The sequence below is a fragment of the Pholis gunnellus genome (assembly GCF_910591455.1).
Source record: "Pholis gunnellus genome assembly, chromosome: 22".
In the NCBI taxonomy this organism is placed as follows: domain Eukaryota; kingdom Metazoa; phylum Chordata; class Actinopteri; order Perciformes; family Pholidae; genus Pholis; species Pholis gunnellus.
In genome coordinates this window covers 6472324-6491079 of record NC_136549.1, presented here as the reverse complement: position 1 = coordinate 6491079, position 18756 = coordinate 6472324, and the positions used below count along the sequence as shown (strand labels likewise).

The 18756-nt window shown below is 49.0% G+C and overlaps 1 protein-coding gene across 1 annotated transcript in view; it reads right to left on the bottom strand.

Annotated features, from left to right (window-relative positions):
* sox5 (SRY-box transcription factor 5) overlaps positions 1 to 18756 on the bottom strand; it is a gene marked incomplete at both ends in the record, with an annotated part of 66796 nt that overhangs the window by 43015 nt on the left and 5025 nt on the right. The window contains one exon of the mRNA XM_079183685.1: positions 18291 to 18544. Coding sequence (XP_079039811.1) covers positions 18291 to 18544 — 254 coding nt within the window. The remainder of the gene's footprint in view (positions 1 to 18290; positions 18545 to 18756) is intronic.

Genomic DNA, 18756 nt, shown 5'->3' with positions numbered 1-18756 from the left:
ACTCCCATCTCTCCCTGCAGCCCCCTCTCCCTCAACAATGACAGAGGCTTTTAAGCCAAAGAGCTTTGACAAGTGAGAGGGAACAACAAATGGCAGTGTCGCCTGTTCTCTTTCCATTGCACTCCCTCTCCGTCTCCATCTCCTAGTTATTATTTTTATTTATTAACAGGGCTGCAGTTATTGTCCCCAGTGACAGGCCGGGGCCACTTTAACTATTAATAAAAGCCAAGAGGCTCTTTCATTGTGCGGCGGATGGCAAAAAAAAAAAAAAAAAAGGGGAGGAAATGGACAAGAGGAGTGGAGGGGAAGAAGAGAGGGAAGAGGAGAGGGGACGAGAGGAAGAGCTGGCATGCTGCAGCTTTTAGTGAGATGTTGATTGATGTGGTGAACACTATGGGAGATGAACCCCTCACTGTCACCCTGTGATAAACACACAAACACGAGCTTGTGCGCCCTGAATCCGTGACCTCACGGGAAAATGCCCTGGCCTCTCTCGTGCATTAGCCTTCTCGCCGTGGTTGTTTGTGCATTAGTGTACCTCCAACTGCCAAGTGCATTTCCTTGTTGTTATCTTTGTATAAGAACCTGAAGTACGGCCACCGCTACCCGAAACACGCCACAACTCGCCTGATGCAAAACGACTCATGAACAACTCCTTCCACTTCTCTCACGATCAAGGATCTATTCGCCTCAGCCCAGTCGGTTTTGAATGCATCTGATTTTATGCTCTGCAATATTTTTATTATTTTTACAGAATCCGTCAGACAGTTGGACGGAAACACAGCGAGCGTCTCCTGCTGGTAAACAAGGCCAAACATCACATAATGAAGGAGGAGAGCACAACACTTTCCATGAAACTCAGAGTAGCTACTCCCTGTTCTTCTGAGGTATAGGACGCCCAGTGTGTGTGTGTGTGTGTGTGTGTGTCCTGTGAGGTAAGCGTGTGGAGTTTGGTGCCCACGCAGGGGTGTGGGCTGCATATTTGCAGGGTGGGGTGTTGGGAGCTGAGGGGCGAGAAAGGATCCCCACCTCCGGCTTGACAAAAAAAAAAATGAAGGGGTGAGGAAACGAACAGAGTGAAAGGGGAGAAAGGAAGTGGAAGTGTGAGGCGCACAGTAAAGGAGTGGCTGTTGGTTTACCCTTCAGTAGCTTTAAGGTTGGAAAAATCATCATATTTCATACATATTCTGTATCAGCTTGTTCCAGCTTCTAATTAGAGCGATATGATATTTTCATTGGATCAAAAAATTAAAACCCAGAATAACGACACAATGGAAACTATTTTAAAAGCACCCTTCCTAGTGTTGAACGTACGCCAATGAATCCTGCTCGTTGCGTTTTTCATACAAAAAGTACACTGGTTCATCGGAGGGTGACGTTCCCACTACGATCCCGCACGGCGGCCAGAGGGATTCTGGGAAAAGCAGGGGTGGGGGGTGGGGGTGGTTAGTGGGGGGGGGGGGGGGGAACACTGACAATAACTCTGGAATCGTCGACTATTATCTTGGCTCATTGGCTCAAACGGAGTCAAGCTGCTGCCCTGCAGCCGAGCCAAAACAACCCCGTCCACCTGCCGAGAGACGGAGAGTGAGTGCGTGTGTGTGTGTTCGAGCAAGCCCCCATCCGGCTTTTGGATCCACAGTGAGCTTTTGGTTCAGAAGCTGATGGAGAGAGAGAGAGCAAGAGAGAGAGAGAGAGAGAGAGAGAGAGAGAGAGAGAGAGAGATAGAGAGATGGGAGGAGACTCAACTTCAGTCCAGCTCGTCCCGACCAGCCTCACAAACAATACCTTCTCTCTCTCTCACTCACTCACTTTCTATTTTTCACTCAGACGTTTTGCCCTGAGTCACCACAAGCGGCCAGCTCTATTTTTCCTATTATCTCATTTTTGCGTAGCCTGGAGACATTTAACGAAGTAGGGAGGGATGGTGAGGAGGAGGAGGAGGGGGGGGCTTGTGGAAAGAGAGAGAGAAAGAAAGAGAGAGAGAGAGAGAGAGACCGGGCCCTCGGGTGCACAACAAAGGGACCTCTGTGCCAGCGCCAGGCCCAGCCGGGCTCAGAGGAGGGTGGAGGATGAAGGAGGAGAACGAAGACGAGGAGGAGGAGGAGGAGGAGGAGGAGGGCCCACAGGAAAGGGCCCTGGCTTGGGACACCATGGCCGGCCCTTATATCCCGAAAAACAGGCTCCACATTGACTTGGGCCTTGGCAGCCACGGGGAGGGCTCCAGCTACCCCCCCCCCCCCCCTTTCCTTTCCTTCTCCGTTCCCCTCCTCCACCCTCCTAAACCGAGCAGGGGTCAGCATTGAATAAGCAATTATACGAGCACTAGCGGAGTTTGTCCAAGACTGCCACCCTGAACACTGAAGTATTGAGACGGAGGGAAGAAGTAACAGAGAGCGAGGAGGGATGTGTGGCGACTACTGTGGTGAAAAAGCCATTTCTGCTGGCGGCCACAGAGAGAGCATGCTTACATGTGATCCAAAGATTAGATTATAACTGGCATGTAAACGCCGTAAGGAGGTTATCTTAACTGAATTACAGTTGACATTTGATGGGAATTGTTTCAAGCTGAACCATAGACACCAATGAGGTCCGTCCAAACGTCTTTCTGAACCTCACAGACGCACGAATCAAACGTCGTCCTCCTAATCCGGCTCACACATTCACATAGACGGCAAGGAATACTCGCTGTAGTGTTACTATTTAAATAATGTGAGGTAATTCAAGTCTTTCAGTAGTAAGATGTTACAACTGGATCGTCTACATTATGGAGACGGTCAAAGGAACTTCAGAAGGGAAAAATACATCTCCTCACTTATTTACACCCCCCCTGATACTGCAGCCTGGTTATTCCCTCCCACCCGCCGCGCTCAAGGCACCGACGTGCTTCCATTACGAAATGATGATGTTGATATTTTGATGATCAATTCATGTCTGGTTGAGCTGGGCCATGTGTCTGGACACATTTTCATCGATTCCTTCTAAAGGCGGTCCAATGGTTTCCAAAAGCGAAGCGGGGCCGTGCCAAGATTACGGGCAGCCTCTCGCGAAAAAAATACAAAATGAAATAAATAAAAACAGGAGCACTATACGGAGGCTGGAGAGAGAGAGAGAGAGAGAGAGAGAGAGAGAGAGGAGGAAGAGAGGGAGAGAGACGTATCAAAAAAGCTTTTTGTCTAAGCACACCTCGCGCCACCACCTCCGCAAGGTTAGCCGCTAACAGTACCAATTACTGGCTTGTTGTTGGGGAGAACAGCGCTTGGCAACAGTTGCCGCGGTGGCCGGGCCTCTGTGTAAACACTAAAATCCCTCTCCTCCTCCTCCTCCTCCTCCTCTTCCTCACTTTCTAGCTTCCTCCCCAGCGCTCCCCCGTCTCCCACTGAAGCAGAGGAGAAAGAGCCGGGCAGAAACAGAGCGCGTGCACACACACACACACACACACACACACACACACACACACACACACACACACACACACACACACACACACACACACACACACACACACACACACACACACACACACACACACACACACACACACACACACACACACACACACACACACATATATTCTGTGTGAGTGTGTCTTAGACTCGGTCCCTGGTCGGTCTCAAACGTCCACAGTGACTCTTAATTCAGAAGCTGCTCCAACTTTAGTTATTAATAACCGCCCAGACCACGAGGCAGGCTAAGGGGACTCTTTTCGCGCACACACACACACACAGAGTATTTGGCACGCACTCACACGCCGAGCCATACGTGACATCAACTTCTGAGAGTTAACAGACTTCTATTATTTACCGTGAAAAGTAACTTTCATTTTTGGGTGAAGCGACGTGGGACATATGGTCCTCCCCTAAAGTAGTGTGACGATGGCAGACACATTTCGGGGCGACACACCTGTTAACAGAAAATCACACACACACACACACACACACACACTACATCACTTGCCAAAACACCTGAAGACTAACCCGAGAGAAGGCTTTATTTGTGTGTTTTTTAAAGAGAGATAAGGTTTTGGAAAAAATTAGCTTTTTTTCCCTCTCATTTAAATGTGAGGCCAATGTGCTGAAAAAAAAATGTAAAAGAAGAAATTCAACTAACACAAAACAACAGATGTAGAGGCCCCCCCCCAGTCTAATAATAGGGATCGTATGGATGTATAGCAACATGTTTCAATTAAATGTGATGTTCTAAGAATAGGCCGCGGCACATAAAGCGAACATTTACAAGGGTGTCAGTCAACAATTTAATAAATTGAAAATCCATTTATCTGAATACAGAGTTCTGCCCTTCACTCCACTGCCTTTCCCTAACAGATGGTGTTGTGGGTGCTTATGTCCAATTTGATTTGAACCAAACCCTCAGCCAATTTTTACACTGGCATGAAATCTCAGCGAGCCAGATCCACACACTGGCAGTCAGAAATAGCAGCGGAGAGGGCGCGACATTGTGAAAGAACGATGAAGGGCAAAATCTGGAGCGACATTCGAGAAAGTCGCAGAGAAACTTTTCCTTGTTGTTCCGTTTCGCTTGTGTGCTGTTTTTCTTTTTTCCCTTCTTCGTCTCCCCTCCTGTGCAAGTTGTTTTGGTGCCGAGCTGGAGAAATTAGCGATGCTATCTTAATGCAGTGTTTTTGCGGGAGACAGAGAAATGTTCCTTTCTCACTCACACACACACACACACACACACACACACACACACACACACACACACACACACACACACACACACACACACACACACACACACACACACACACACACACACACACACACACACACACACACACACACACCCCATTTCCCCTCAATTGCCTCTGTGACCTCCATTATCATTAAATGGTGTTTGATAGCATCTAGACATTTGAATCCGCTGCGGACTAATTCAGCTCGGCCCCTGATAGCCGCTGCCACTGCACCTTGTTAGGGACAAGCTATGGGGCCCAACGACGATCCCATTTTCATTTTACTGCCTCATACTTCACAGGCTGAAGAGACCAAGTGTCAACTGTGGTACTGATAAGCGCCACATACTGCCCGCTAATTGCCTGGTTAACAAACACGGCCTCATGAGAGACTTTTGAATAGATAACAGAGCTTCACATGCAACAAAGGGTCATGCTTTAAATAAAACCCAACGCATACACTGAGGAACCTTTGGAAAGCGGCTTGTATCTCCTGAATCTCCTTTGACTTTTAGGTTCTTAGTCTTATCCCATATGTTTTGCGACAGGTTTGAAGAGTTCTCTCAAGCCTTCTCAACCTGATGCCGGTGTGAGGAGAGGGTTAAATACTCAGGCCCGGCACTCTTTTAATGCACGCACATCTCTCCCTGTCAGAAGCATCCTGTTGAAGTAGGCCAAGGCATGTGTATCGGTGTGTATCTGTGTGTGCGCAAGTGTGTCGTACACGGGCGGCTCGGCCCGCCGTAATGGAAAATGACACTTGCAATCTGTCTCGTGGCAATAACCCCTCTTCAGTGCTCTTGTCTCCACTCCACTCACGTGCACGCGCGAGCGAGCGAGCGCGCACGCACGCACACTCGACGTCTCTGTCACCGCGGCAGCCCCCGGGCCGTCCTTGTCACTGCACAGCTTTATTGCATCACTTTAACGTGACAACAAAAGAAGACATTGTGTGTCGGGCCTGCCGTGTATAGCGGCGGGGGGACCCACGCATTAAGTACGCGAGAGACAGACGGAGAGCAAACACACACACACACACACACACACACACACACACACACACACACACACACACACACAGAGTGCAGCGGTTTCTCTTGTGAGTCGTGACAGTTTTCGTCTGCCTGTCAAAGCAATGACAGAGAGACAGACAGAACAGAAAGACACTCCTGACACACCGATGTTGCTTTGCATGTTTGAAGCCGATCCAAACAGGGCTGCGCTGTGACTTTAACCTCCCCCCCTGCGCTTGTGTGTATGTGTGCGTGTGAGACTGATGGGTAAAGACTGTTATTTCTGATGCTATCACAGTTTTGGCCCCGTGTTGGCCGTTTGATTGACAGTTGGCTTGGCTTTAGAGTGGCTCTGCTTCTCCGGACGGCGGAGGCGGGACCCGCCTATTCCCGTTAGCGCGGACGCTGCTGACGGGCGCCGACAGACGCGCACACTTCTCCCTCTGTTTATGTGTCTGTTCGAGTCTCGATGTCTTTCTTCTGTATATGTGTGAATGTTTGTTCCATCTGTGCGCCGCTCGGCCCGAGACAGAGTGCGCTGTAGGAGCCTTAAGAATAGCCCACATTGTCCCGTGTGCTGCTCAAAGACAGGGCGACAGACATGTGAGAACCATTAGACCAATGGCAACAACAGTCCAAACAGAGCTGGAATGCTCTGCTGACTAGCATGTGTGTGTGTGTGTGTGCCTGACCTGTTGGAGCCTTACGAGTCACTGTCTACCCCCCGTAAATACTTTCCTACTTCCCAAATTTTCCTGGCAAGATCGTATCGTTTTCTGGCGAAGAAAAAAAAAACTAAAGTTTGATCGGTTGATGAGATCTGGCTCCACGCTGCTGGTTTGGTCGCATTTTAGATCATTTAGCCATCTGTGGCCAACAAAGAGGAAGGGTAGGATCCTCTCAAACTAAATGACAATAACATGCGTCGCATCTGTCTGTGAGGATTTAAATAAAGTTTGAAGATTGTTCTCTTAGGAGACAGTCGGGGTCTAACGAAGGCCATCGTCCTCATGCATGTCCTCATTTCTAAGCTCTTTTGAGGAAAAACTCGCAGTTTTCTGGTTTTGTTTTGTTCATATCCAGAATAAAAGGACTCTCTTTCTAGCACGCCCATTGGTTAGTCGGACAGATTCAAGATAATATGGCTTCCACTCACTGGAGAGGTGCCACCTGCCCCTCAAAAGTGCAGTCGGCAAATTCAATTTCGATATGTTCGAAGTCTAAATTTGTTTGGCATATCTACCGAAACACTAATTGAAATATGAATGCTCACACCATTGGTAACATTGACTGCATTCACCAACTAATGGATGATTAGGATGTTTATTAAATCAATCATGTGTTAATCTGATCATTCATATCTTTATCAGGGCAACTGTCCCAATTCAGTTACACGTAGATCCACTTTATTGATAAATATAAAATCTTTGGCTTCAACTCCGTCCCTTCCTTTGCACAAGTACTTCTTTTCTTCCCTGAACATTCCTGTCCGTCTTTGACCCCCGCCAATTCGAGGGCGAGACACCCATGACTCTGTGAGTGGGCTAATTGTCTTTTAACAAGGTTTGGCTCAGAAGAGACTGGAGACCACGGTCGGGTATGATAACCTTGGCCGTAACCTCGTTAGCGTAATTAAACGAACCAACAGAACGGACGAGGAGGGCGTGCTCTAAAGTGGGACACGGCTCCGCTATTGGGCTGGAAATGCCGCGTTCCTCTGCGCTTTCACATAGTAAAGTGATACCGGGGAGAGACAGACAGAGGGCTCAATGTTAAGAGAGCACGTTGGGGTGTGTGTGTGCGCTTTTGGGTGTGAGAGTGTGTCAGACAAACCGACGTGACCTAGCGAACAAGTGTCCAGTGTCTCAGCGCGGACGGCTCCTTGAACCAGCATCACAAGACTGTCTAGTGTGAAGCTTGCAAACAAACATGTTGGAGGGAGAGGGAGAGGGAGAGAGAGAGAGAGAGAGGAGGGAGAGACAGGAGGGAGAGAGGGAGAGGGCGAGTGGAAGACGGACACCAAGAGGGAGAAGCCTTCGAAGCCCACTACCCGCCATCTGACACACACACACACACACACACAGGAAACCTTGCAAACTCCACCCACACCTCAAGGAGCCTTAAATAGCGCTGTTACACACCACTTATCATTGATATTCATAGTTAATCATCACTTTACTCACAAATTTTCAACAACAAGGATTCTAAATGTAAGCTGCCAGGAAAGGGCCGGGAGCGTAGGAAGGGGAGCCCATGCCAAAAAAAACTAAAAAGAATACGGTGAAGCGTGCAGACACAGATCACGGATGTTTAAGGTAAAAATGTATGTCGATGGTAACACTTCAAAACGAAGTCAAGAGGGATGAGGGTTGAAAGAAAGGATGGATGTGTTGGAGAAAAGAAAGGAACAAGTGAGTGTGAGCGGGAGGGGGGAGGGAGGGTGAAGGTGGGGAGGTAGAACTCATGTGTTGCCTTAGGGATGGAGAGTTTCACCAACAGTAAACACAGTTACAGGCCAAGCCAATACAAACAAGCCTTATTGAAGGTCTACTCACTGAATGCAGAAGCAAAGCCGTCATTCAGGGAGAACGCTTATTTCCCACTAATAAAGCATCTGTAAACGACGGACTCTAGTCGTCTAGGTGAGTCTACGGCAACTCTGACTATGTATTAATGATCGCTGTGGTATCATGCCACAGTCTCCCTTTCAAACCCACTGACTCTGATGCTTTGGATCAGCAACAGAAACACACACCTGGGTTACAGACAAGACTGGCGTACAGCAGCTGATTTGCTTTGTCGCTATTACAATGAGCCAAGAGGCCCTGTGTGGTGTGTGTGTGTGTGTGTGTACATACGCACATCACCCTGTGTGCGTGCACGCTTGCATCAGAGTGTGCGTATGTTTGGATGTGTGTGTGTGTGTGTAGGTGACAGCTCCAGCCCCAAACTGACTGGCATCTGGCGGTGGCAGTTGTTTTAACAGCTGAGCTGACAGCATTAATCCGAACGCACCCAAATCAAAAGGAGACAACACCTGTTCACTGCTCCTGAGCCCAGCCGAGGAAGAGAGACGAGGGAGGGAGGGGCGGGGGGGGGGGGTGAGGGGGAGGGAGACGGAGAGCGAAGTATGAATGGAGGCAGGGAGTGAAAGAGATGGAGTGGGAGTGATTAGAAGCAGGTGGAGAGAGTGACGGGGACAAAAGGAGGTACGAGGAGGAGAAGGATGGAGGAGGGAAGGTGGCGGAGAAGAGAAACAGAAGCGAGGGTAGGGAGAGGATGGACGGCAAGGGATGAGAGGGGGAGAAGGAGAGAGAGAGAGAGAGAGAGAGGAGGGAAGGATGAGGTAGGAGAAAAGGAGGGGAAGCACTGGGAGCGGGCGCGCTGCCAGGCAACACACACACACACACACACACACACACACACACACACACACACACACACACACTCGGCACTCTTTCCCCTGAGCGAAGCGGAAAGGGGCAGTGGGCCAAACGAGGAGGGAGGGGTAAAAATACGGGGGGGGGGGAGGGAATGGGAGAGGTGAATGGATGGATAGAGGTGTCCCACAGGGAGAGAGAGAAGAGGAGGACGGCTTGGGGGGCAGACAGAGAACTACAGCAGCGATCCCTCCATCCAGACGAGCATCAGAGCGCCGACGTGAGTGGCTGGCGATGGCCGCTCCGCTGGCCAAGCGGCAGCGAAGAGAGAAAAAAAGAAGCATGCAGCAGGAGTGATGGGGTGGAGGAGAGAGGGGGGCTGCTGGGGATGCTTGTCTCCCAACATCTGGCTCAAATAAGAGAGGGGGCCGCGCTGTGGGCTCGGGGGTCGCGACCCGCGGGGCCGACAACACAGACACCACCACTTCATCTGCGGGACCCTCCCTTTGACCAGCAAGCCAGGGGTTAATTAATAAGAGACCCTGCGGCTTCAAAGACTGACAGAGTGACTGGCTGACGGGGGGCCGGCTCGGTGAATGGAGGTCTGGAGTAGCCGACTTCTTGTGCAAGCCGGACTGAGCCGACTAGCTGACCCGACTTGTTGCTCTCCGACCGACTGAAGCGCTAAAGCTGCACAACAGTATGCGCACCGCCTCGATATCCTTCACATAGGAGAGGGGGGCAGAAGCGGCGAGGGCGGCCCGTGGGTGGGCGATTACGTTTGATTACGCTGGAAGGCGGCCATTCGCTATCCCCCGATGCATCATGGGTGCGTTCGTCGTACCCGTCGTTTTCTTTTACTGCGGTGTGTGCAGGCGATCTAACGAGAGCTTTGCGGTGCTACACGCCGATCCCACGCCTCCACTCAGGCCGTTAAAGCCCCTTTACATCCATGTCAGGCCTTAAATCCAGCGCTGGACACTGCTGACACGGGTGATGAGGGAGGGGGGGGGGGGGGTTACAGCTCTGAGGCTTTCACATGTGTGTCGGAGCCGGGATGTGAAATTGCGCTAAGCAGATTGTGCTGCTTTGCAACACAAGCCTACATGGATTATACAAGGGAAACTGGGATGTAGTCTCTGTCAGACACATATATAAATATATATATTAACACAGTATGTGGCAATCAGGGCTGCGAGATGCACACATGCAGACTTGCAAAATCAGCCACAGCTAATAAGCTTTAACATAGACTTTTCTTACAGTCACTTTAAAGCACATTTTAGCCTACAGTGAGCTTCCACGCTGCCATGAAGCTGCCACTAAATTGCTACAGTGCAGATGATTACATATAGGTCACATGAGCAAATGTACGCACCGAGGATGCGCACGTGCATCACGATAGGTGAAGTCACTTTTATCTGGGATGTGAACTGAAATTTGCTTGAATATGATCACGCAGCCATGCCTGGTATCAGTTTTCTCCGTTCGGCCTGGTTGATTTGCTTATGTTTTACTGAGCTCCACTTCCTGTATTGGTTTCTGATTCTTCCATGTATGAAGAGTCATGGAACAATCATTCAAACATTGCTTTATTGATCATTTCTGAATATGTTAAGACTCTGTCATTTGGTACTAATTCAATATATATAGGAATAACGTGTTACAAAATCAATGACTGATGTTTAAATGTTTCAAAACTCAACACAGCTAACTAAGCTGTGTGTCTATTTCCTCCATGATTAGAACCACATTACATAGTTTGTGAAATGATATTCTGGGAAATTACGGACCCGTAAAGTAAAGCGTTACCAATTGTTGTAATTGAGCCTGCAGTGCTGAACTGTGACTAAAAGAGACGTACACGTTATTGAAAGTCATGAAGGCACAACTTCCAAACTAGTTCACCCTTGTATTGAAAGTAAACTTGCCTCCATGCACATACACACTATGACATTTGCATGTTAACAGAAATGTCTGGAAAGCTTGCAGCAAAGTGATAGCTTGTTATATTTTGCTATGGCACAATGTCAACGTGGAGAAAAAAAAATAAATAAAATCAAGCGTTTCATTCCAAAGATGCGACATCCACCCACTCAAAAGTGTAACTGCCGGTATGTCAGTAAACTCCTTAATGGGAGATTGTTGAAGTTATCCGCTAACTTAATGATTCCTCTTATCAAGTCAAAATGTTTGAGGGAGCAGCCGTCTGGCCGATTGAAAACTGGTTGAACTCCAAGAAGCACATTCCACCCCACAATGTTCCTCAGAGCGGTTTTGTTGCTTAAGTGCCTCAATGAAGAAGTTTGAAGATTTTCTCGGCTGCGTTTCATATCCTTTTGATGTAAGTAACGGAGGGGCAAAAAAGTCGGCGCACTTTGCACAAATCTCATTCATCTTGCAGCCATTTCGCAAACATTCCTCCGTCTCTCCATGGGAATGGGAGAAAAGAAAGGAAAAAAAAAATCACAGACGTAGGAGAAAAACAACAACAGGACGGGGGCAGTGCAAAACGAAACAAGAGTTTATGAGGAAGCTGAATAGATAAATCACGGATTCCACTCATTTGGTCATGGGACGTGGCGCTGAATGGAAGTGAATGGGTGGAGGCCAAGACACTGGGGCCTGTCTAACACTTGGGAGTCGGTTGACAGGAGGCCTTTATGTGGGACAGTCTGACTCACGAACACACACACACACACACCCAAACATATTCATATGATTGTATGACGGACAGGACACGCACAAGTGTGTTCCTGCTGCGAGGAAATACAGGCACAGATACCTTCCTCATCACACACACACACACACACACACACATAAACACAACTGTACTGTAGGACAATCACATTGTGGCCAGGTCACAATAGCTGAGCTATGGAAGCCCCGGCTGATTCATGAACCTCAGGCTTTTGTCCTTAACTTAATGCCACGCCGGGAGGCCAATAACACACACACACACACACACACACACACACACACACACACACACACACACACACACACACACACACACACACACACACACACACACACACACACACACACACACACACTCACACACCATCGGGAGAACCACAGGACCCTCTCTCCTCTCTCTAAGCCTCTTTATGCTCATGTATTGGACAAAAGCTGGGGCACTGCTTTTCCCCCCAAAACACACACACACACACGCATGCATGCACGCACACATGCACACATGCACACTATTCATCTCCTTAATATCGCTCATCTGGACTGGGAAGAATGGTAGAAAGGAGTTTCATCCCCACTGATTGTCTCGCGCAAAGCTGGAGAGAGAATGCCACGTTGAAAAGCAGACGCAAAACAATTCAATAAGGAAAAGTGACTTGAATGCGCCTTTCATCGGGCCAACAATGGCCGGCCCCACAATAGGCCTCAGGTTCGCCCCATGACGTTGCCTGTTTCTCATGCCACAAAAGGGGGAAAGAAGAGAAAAACAGAATTGATTCGAATTGTAAGCCCCCCCCCCCCCCCTCTCACCCCCGTCTACTACAAACGCGGTGAAGTTAACTGACACTCGGATAAGTGGGAAGAATGATAAACACAAAGGAACTGGTTTTCTTCGATGAGCAACGTGAAAAATTAGCTCTTAGTCGGCTTCAAAGTGAGCTGTATCGGTGCGAAAGGACGCCATCTCCTCCGTTAATGTTTGAATATCAGCAGCGAAAGGTACGAATCTCCCTCAGATGCTCCGATAATCAGGATGTCAACCTCTCTTTAGCGAACGCTGACCGTGTATTTAGAGCCCTTTAATTGCCGACCAGGACGACAAAATCTTGCTTTCTCCGGCTCGTTTTTTTTAGCTTGTAGTGAATACATTTTTTCTTTTTTGTGTAAATCGCCTTCCTTTTCCCAGCGCGAGAAGAATGATGGCGACAAACAATGGCTGTGAGAGTCCTGCTGCACTTCACGTTAATTTATACAACTAACTAATTACCCACAAAAGGGTGGAAATCGCATAAAGACGACCGCACCGCTCCCACGCTAGGGCTGTGAACCTGCTGCTGGATGTGTGCGAGCGTGTGTGTGTGTGTGTGTGTTGCAGTCCACAAATTCTCCTTAGGGCCTAAAAGTCACAGGTCTGCGTGATGACTCTCAAGCGTTATATATGGCATTGTTGATGTTTATAGTGTGTGTGCATGTGCTTGACATAACCTCCTCCCCCCCCAGATATCAGAGCTGTGGAAGGATTAAGTAAAGTGAAGGAGGGGGGGGGCTGATGGACGGATGAACCAGAGACTGCCTCGATCCCTCCACTTCTCCGGCTCCTTTTTTATTCTCTCTCCTCCCTTCCTTACTCTCTCTCCTTCTCCTTGGCAGAACGTATCCGCCCTTCCCATTGTCACCCATTGGAGTGTACGGAGGCGTGAGGGCGCTCCGGCAACTGTGTGCTTGTGTGGCACAATGGCCTCGCCTAAGTGCTGTCCTATAAAATGCCTCAGTGCTCTCTAAAAGCAAGCCCTGGGTTCCCTCCCTGCCTTGAAAATAGATGAAGTGCTGTGCGTGCATGTGTGAGCATGGGCCCGTGTGTGTGTGTGTGTGTGTGTGTGTTGTGTGACATCTGTCATTGAGTTGGCATTTTCAGTATGGAAACCGGTGCCTTGGAGCAGCGAGTACGCTAAGCCATAAAAACACCATTCTGGTTGACCTCAAGGTTGCGGGGGCGGCTATAAACCTGCACAACGTGCGCGCTTGCGAGGCCGTGTGTGTGTGTGTGTGTGTGTGCGAGTGTGCCTCTTGTTTCCCCGCACGTGTGTTCAGGTCAAGGCTGTGCGGCACGGAGGCCAGGGTAGCACTAAGTTATCTTTCAGAGGCCAAACAATCATTGTGTCAGACTGGATGTCCGTTTTACAAGAACGAGGGCAATTTCAGTGTGTTTTTCTTTTCCTTTTTTACAGAGTAGGACATCGTAATTGTTGAAATCAGACTTTAATTCTGATCTCATCAATTTAGAAAACGGTGGCGGCATTAAGACGTTCCAAATTGCCGCTGAATCAATACAGAAAGTGTCGACATCGGGAGTCCAGAAAACTGAGGAATACTGATGAATCTGGTGCTTTAATAAAAAGCCAATTAAAATCAAGTTTTATTTGTTTTTATTTTATTGTCAAATCCTCGAATTTCCATTGCAGCTCTGCACGCAAAGTGACGGATGACTCACAATATTTCGGCCTAATGCAACGACTACAGGTTCACTCCGCTAACGACATGATGCAGCAGAAACTCAACTCTAGTTGAGGAACCTTGTTCATTCTCCTCTTCACAGCGGCGGTTACGCTGCAAAAACGAGAAAAACGTTTAAAAGTGCCGGAGGCCACGGAGCCCCAGTGACGGGTAGCTGTAGCCGGGTAGCAGAGGGTCAACAGACGGGTCCAGAGATGGAGCTCAGCTGGCACTCACTGTGAGCCACTTGCAGTCAAGGCTGCAGAGCAGAGGAGAGGAGGAGGAGAGGAGGAGGAGAGGAAGAGAGGAGGAATAGAGGAGAGGGATGAGGCTGAGTGTCTGGTGAAAGTCCAGGGCAGTGAAGGCAACACTCCAGGGGCCGAGAGGAACATCTGTGCCCCATTTAGTGATTTTTCTTTCTTCCTTTTAATTCCCCTCCCCTTTTCTTCTCTTTAATTTTGCAGTTTATAATCTCATTCTGTCTGTCGGTCTGTCTATTTATCCATAAAGTGCATGTCTTTTCCCACTGCTGGGTTTATAGATTATCACTAGGCCTTGCTCTGTGGCACAGGGGTCACGAGGGGTTAAATGGCGAGTCCAAGTAACCGTCCAGGTGGATGTGTGTGTGTGTGTGTGTGTGTGTGTGTGTGTGTGCTCGTCTCTCTCGAGTTTTCGCACCGGCTCTCCTCTCGACCCTGCGCCTCCCGCGACGCTCTGCACTCTGCTCTTATTATTCCCCGTAATGACGCGCACACACACTCCAGCACGAGCCGCTCGCCCGGCGGCCCATCCGGACAAACGCACAAAAAAACACACACACACACACACACACACACACACACACACACACAAGGCAGTGTCACAACATTCTTGTCTTCGCTGTTCCTCCCTGTCGCTCCTGAAGAATTTATTAAAGACGGCGGCTAGGCGGTTTATGTGTGTGTGCGTGTGTGTGCATCTGCACATATATGTTACCACTGTGTGTGTGTGTGTGTGTGTGTGTGTGTGAGGGTGAGCGTGTATCTCCAGGGTAGCAGGTGGCCGGTGGAGTAAGACAGCAGATGAATGGAGAGAGCAGGAGAGCGGTGGAGCATGGTTGGGCCAGGCCATGGGGGACAACATGGCTAGTCATTTATTAGAGGCCAACACACACACACACACACACACACACACACACACACACACACACACACACACACACACACACACACACACACACACACACACACACACACACACACACACACACACTTGCATGCATGCGGCCAAATGCGATCCTTACCATAACCCACACAAACACACGTGCATTGTCACAAATACATATGCAAATACACATACACAAGTGTACATGATCCCAAAGGCTTTAACAGCGCGCAAGCACACACACACACACACACGCACACACACACACACACTCGCACACACACACTGACCTAGTATCTACCACTCTCCATTCATCTAGCCTAAGTAGAGCAACACCAGCCACAGAACTATATCTTTCAAACTTAAGACACACTTGTGTGTGTGTGTGTGTGTGTGTGTGTGTGTGTGTGTGTGTGCGCGTGTGTGATGTCTAGCTCAGGGCTTGCCTTCGATAAGTCAAGCTTCTTGTTCTGTTCCCAGATGTTTAGCGTTTTCTGACCCATTTTGTGTCTTTGGCCCCTTGTTCACATCCCTCCTGGTGTTAATGCTTCTACACTCTAAATGTGTGTGTGTGTCATTGATCCAGCTGGAAGTAGCGAGCCAGCGTGTGTGTACGAGAGAGAGAGAGAGAGAGAGAGAGAGAGAGAGAGAGAGAGCAGTAATATTCCAGGCCTTTCATAATGATTAAAGCCTTCATTAAATTTTCATCCCAACCTGCTGTTTGCTGCTAATGGCCTTTGTGAGCCACACAGCCAAACAATAGCTAGCTGGGCACAGAAAAGGGATTTCTATCTCGCGTTCAATACTGCCCCTCGTCGTTTCTCTCCCCCCCCCCCCCTCTCCATTTCCCTTTGCCTCTCTTCATCTTTTCTCAGCATCCCTTTTCTTCCTTTACTCTCTTTTCTTTCGCCCTTTCTCTCTTGCTTGGCCAGGGTTTTTGTGTGTGTGTGTGTGTGTGTGTGTGTGTCTGGAGGCGCTGGGGCCTTTTGTTAGCGCGTTTCATTTAAACGTAGGGCAGATAATGCTCCGGGTTGGTTTGGAAGCCGCACCACTGTGGCACTCGGCTAATGGGGTCTGTGAAGACGCTGCTCTCTCTCTCTCACTCTCCTTCGCTCTCCTCTTCCTCCTTCTGTCTTTACGCCCCCCCCTCTCTCTCTCTCTCTCTCTCTCTCTCTCTCTCTCTCTCTTTCTGTGCTTGCTGACTCATATAAAGATCCATTATGGTTGATGTTTTTTTTTTACCCTGTGTGCGGCCAGTTCATGAGGTCCAGCGAAGCAGCGAACAACCCAAAACACACCTCAATTACAGCTCGGCTCGACAAACAGCAAACAGCCCAGGTTCTTTTCTTTGTGTGTGTGTGTGTGTGTGTGTGGGGGGGGGGGGTATATATGCCACAACAGGCCTCTCTATCGACTGGAATAAAAACGAGCAGAGGGCAAGAGCGGACCAGCTGATCAACTTTGGAAAGCGTACAGGAAAGCCTGGAAAATAAGGTTAGCACGTCGCTGCTTGAGATGAAAGCCTGTTGATGCACCGCCGGAGCACCGACGCACGCTGTGCTGCCGCACTGTTCTTCACCTTTTCTGGGCGCGTTGTCATACGGGGGGGGGGGGGGGGCTGCATACAGTTCAGGGATGTTTGAGGAGAATTCTAAGCGCACAGCAGTGCTGCATTTAGAAGCTTAAAAGGGGAAACACAGAAATGTAGAAGAAGATCTAGCGGTCGCCACAGCATGCGTCTTTGACAACAAGTGCAAAGGCCACTTAAGAAAACACAATGATTACTAGGTGTGTTTGCGTGTAAATAAGTGATGATTCGCTTGGTAGGAGTTCTTGAAATACGATGTAATATTTAAACCTTTCAAGATAAAAAAAAAAACAGATGTTGAAATTAGCTGAGAAAACTCATTTTCACCTGTATTAGGAATTGTTGTGTGTCATAATGAGCCTGTAATGCTCAAAATATTCAAGACGCATCGTCTAAAATCAAGTCCCTATGTGTCACTGAAATGTGATTGTGCCTTTAAAATGAACTGTTCTGAGATGTTTCGACTATCAATTAAACAAATGACATTTTTGCAGTGTGACATCTCAGCCAGAAGAGCACAATGTTATTTATATTATCCCGTCAGCTGGACACCTGTTGGTAATCTCCTTATCACATTAACACTATCGCATGCGTTTCATACTGACTTAAGCCCCCTCCATTTATCTGCCCAATGAGAATTTAGAGGCGGCCATGGGCTAATTTTATCTCGTGACTCCAACTGTTAGCCCGAGGCTAAATTTGAGAATGAAAATGTGGGGGCTAATCGAGCTAAGCTATGTGGCCCTGGGCGAAAATATGGTTCAGTGTCTGCAACAGTGTGTGAAATGTTCATCTGAGGGAGGGGGGGGGAGAGAGAGAGAGAGAGAGATCCCAGGAGCGTTACAAAGGCAGCAGGAAGGGTGATAAGACGCATTTAGCGCTCATTTAGCACAAAGATAACCTGAGCGTCCCGAAATTAAAGCCGGGAAACATTTGGAGAGGTTTGTCAAGGAGTCAGGCCTTTTTTCACACACTACTACACACACACACACACACACAAACACAGGCGCGCAATACATCTTATTTGTCACGTAGATATGCAAAGCATGGTGGACAATAGGCCCCGAACAGCTGATGCTGTCTGTCTGCTTGTGCTGGATCAACAAAGGCTCGCCTCTCATCTGAATGTGTGCGAGTTCATAACAGAGAGAGAGAGAGAGAGAGAGAGAGAGAGAGAGAGAGCGAGAACCAGACAGGAAGAGAAGAAGAAGAGAGAAAGGACAACAGAGAGATGGCGGGGGAGTTCCAGATCACACATCTGGCCCGTCCCTCCTTTCATCACTGACCTTCCGGCTCGTTCTTGATCAGCGCCTCCATCTTGCGCTGCTTCAGCGAGTCCACCACGTCTGCCAGGCTGCCCTTGCGTCTCTCGGGCGTCCCCAGGGCGCCCGCGGCCGAGCCGCCGTCGCTGCAGGGCCGCCCGCCGCCGTCCTCTTTGCCCGGTGAGGTAGCATTGTGCTGGGGGTAGGGGCTCAGGGAGCTCCCCTTAGAGCCGTCCTGCTCCTGGAAGGGAGAGGGGGAGGTGAAAGGAAGAGGTAAACTATTAGATAAAAGAAATTGAGGGAAACTTTAAGATGGAAATAAAGAAACAGGGAGAAAAAAGGAGGGAGAGGAGGAGCTGGCATACGCCCTTCATTATCTCCATCCTCCTCTCTTTTCTCTTGTGCAACCAACTGTCATCCCCGGCCAGTTATCTCAAGTTAGGGCACACTTCTTCTTCTTCTTCTTCTCCCGGTCTCTCTCATCCTCGAG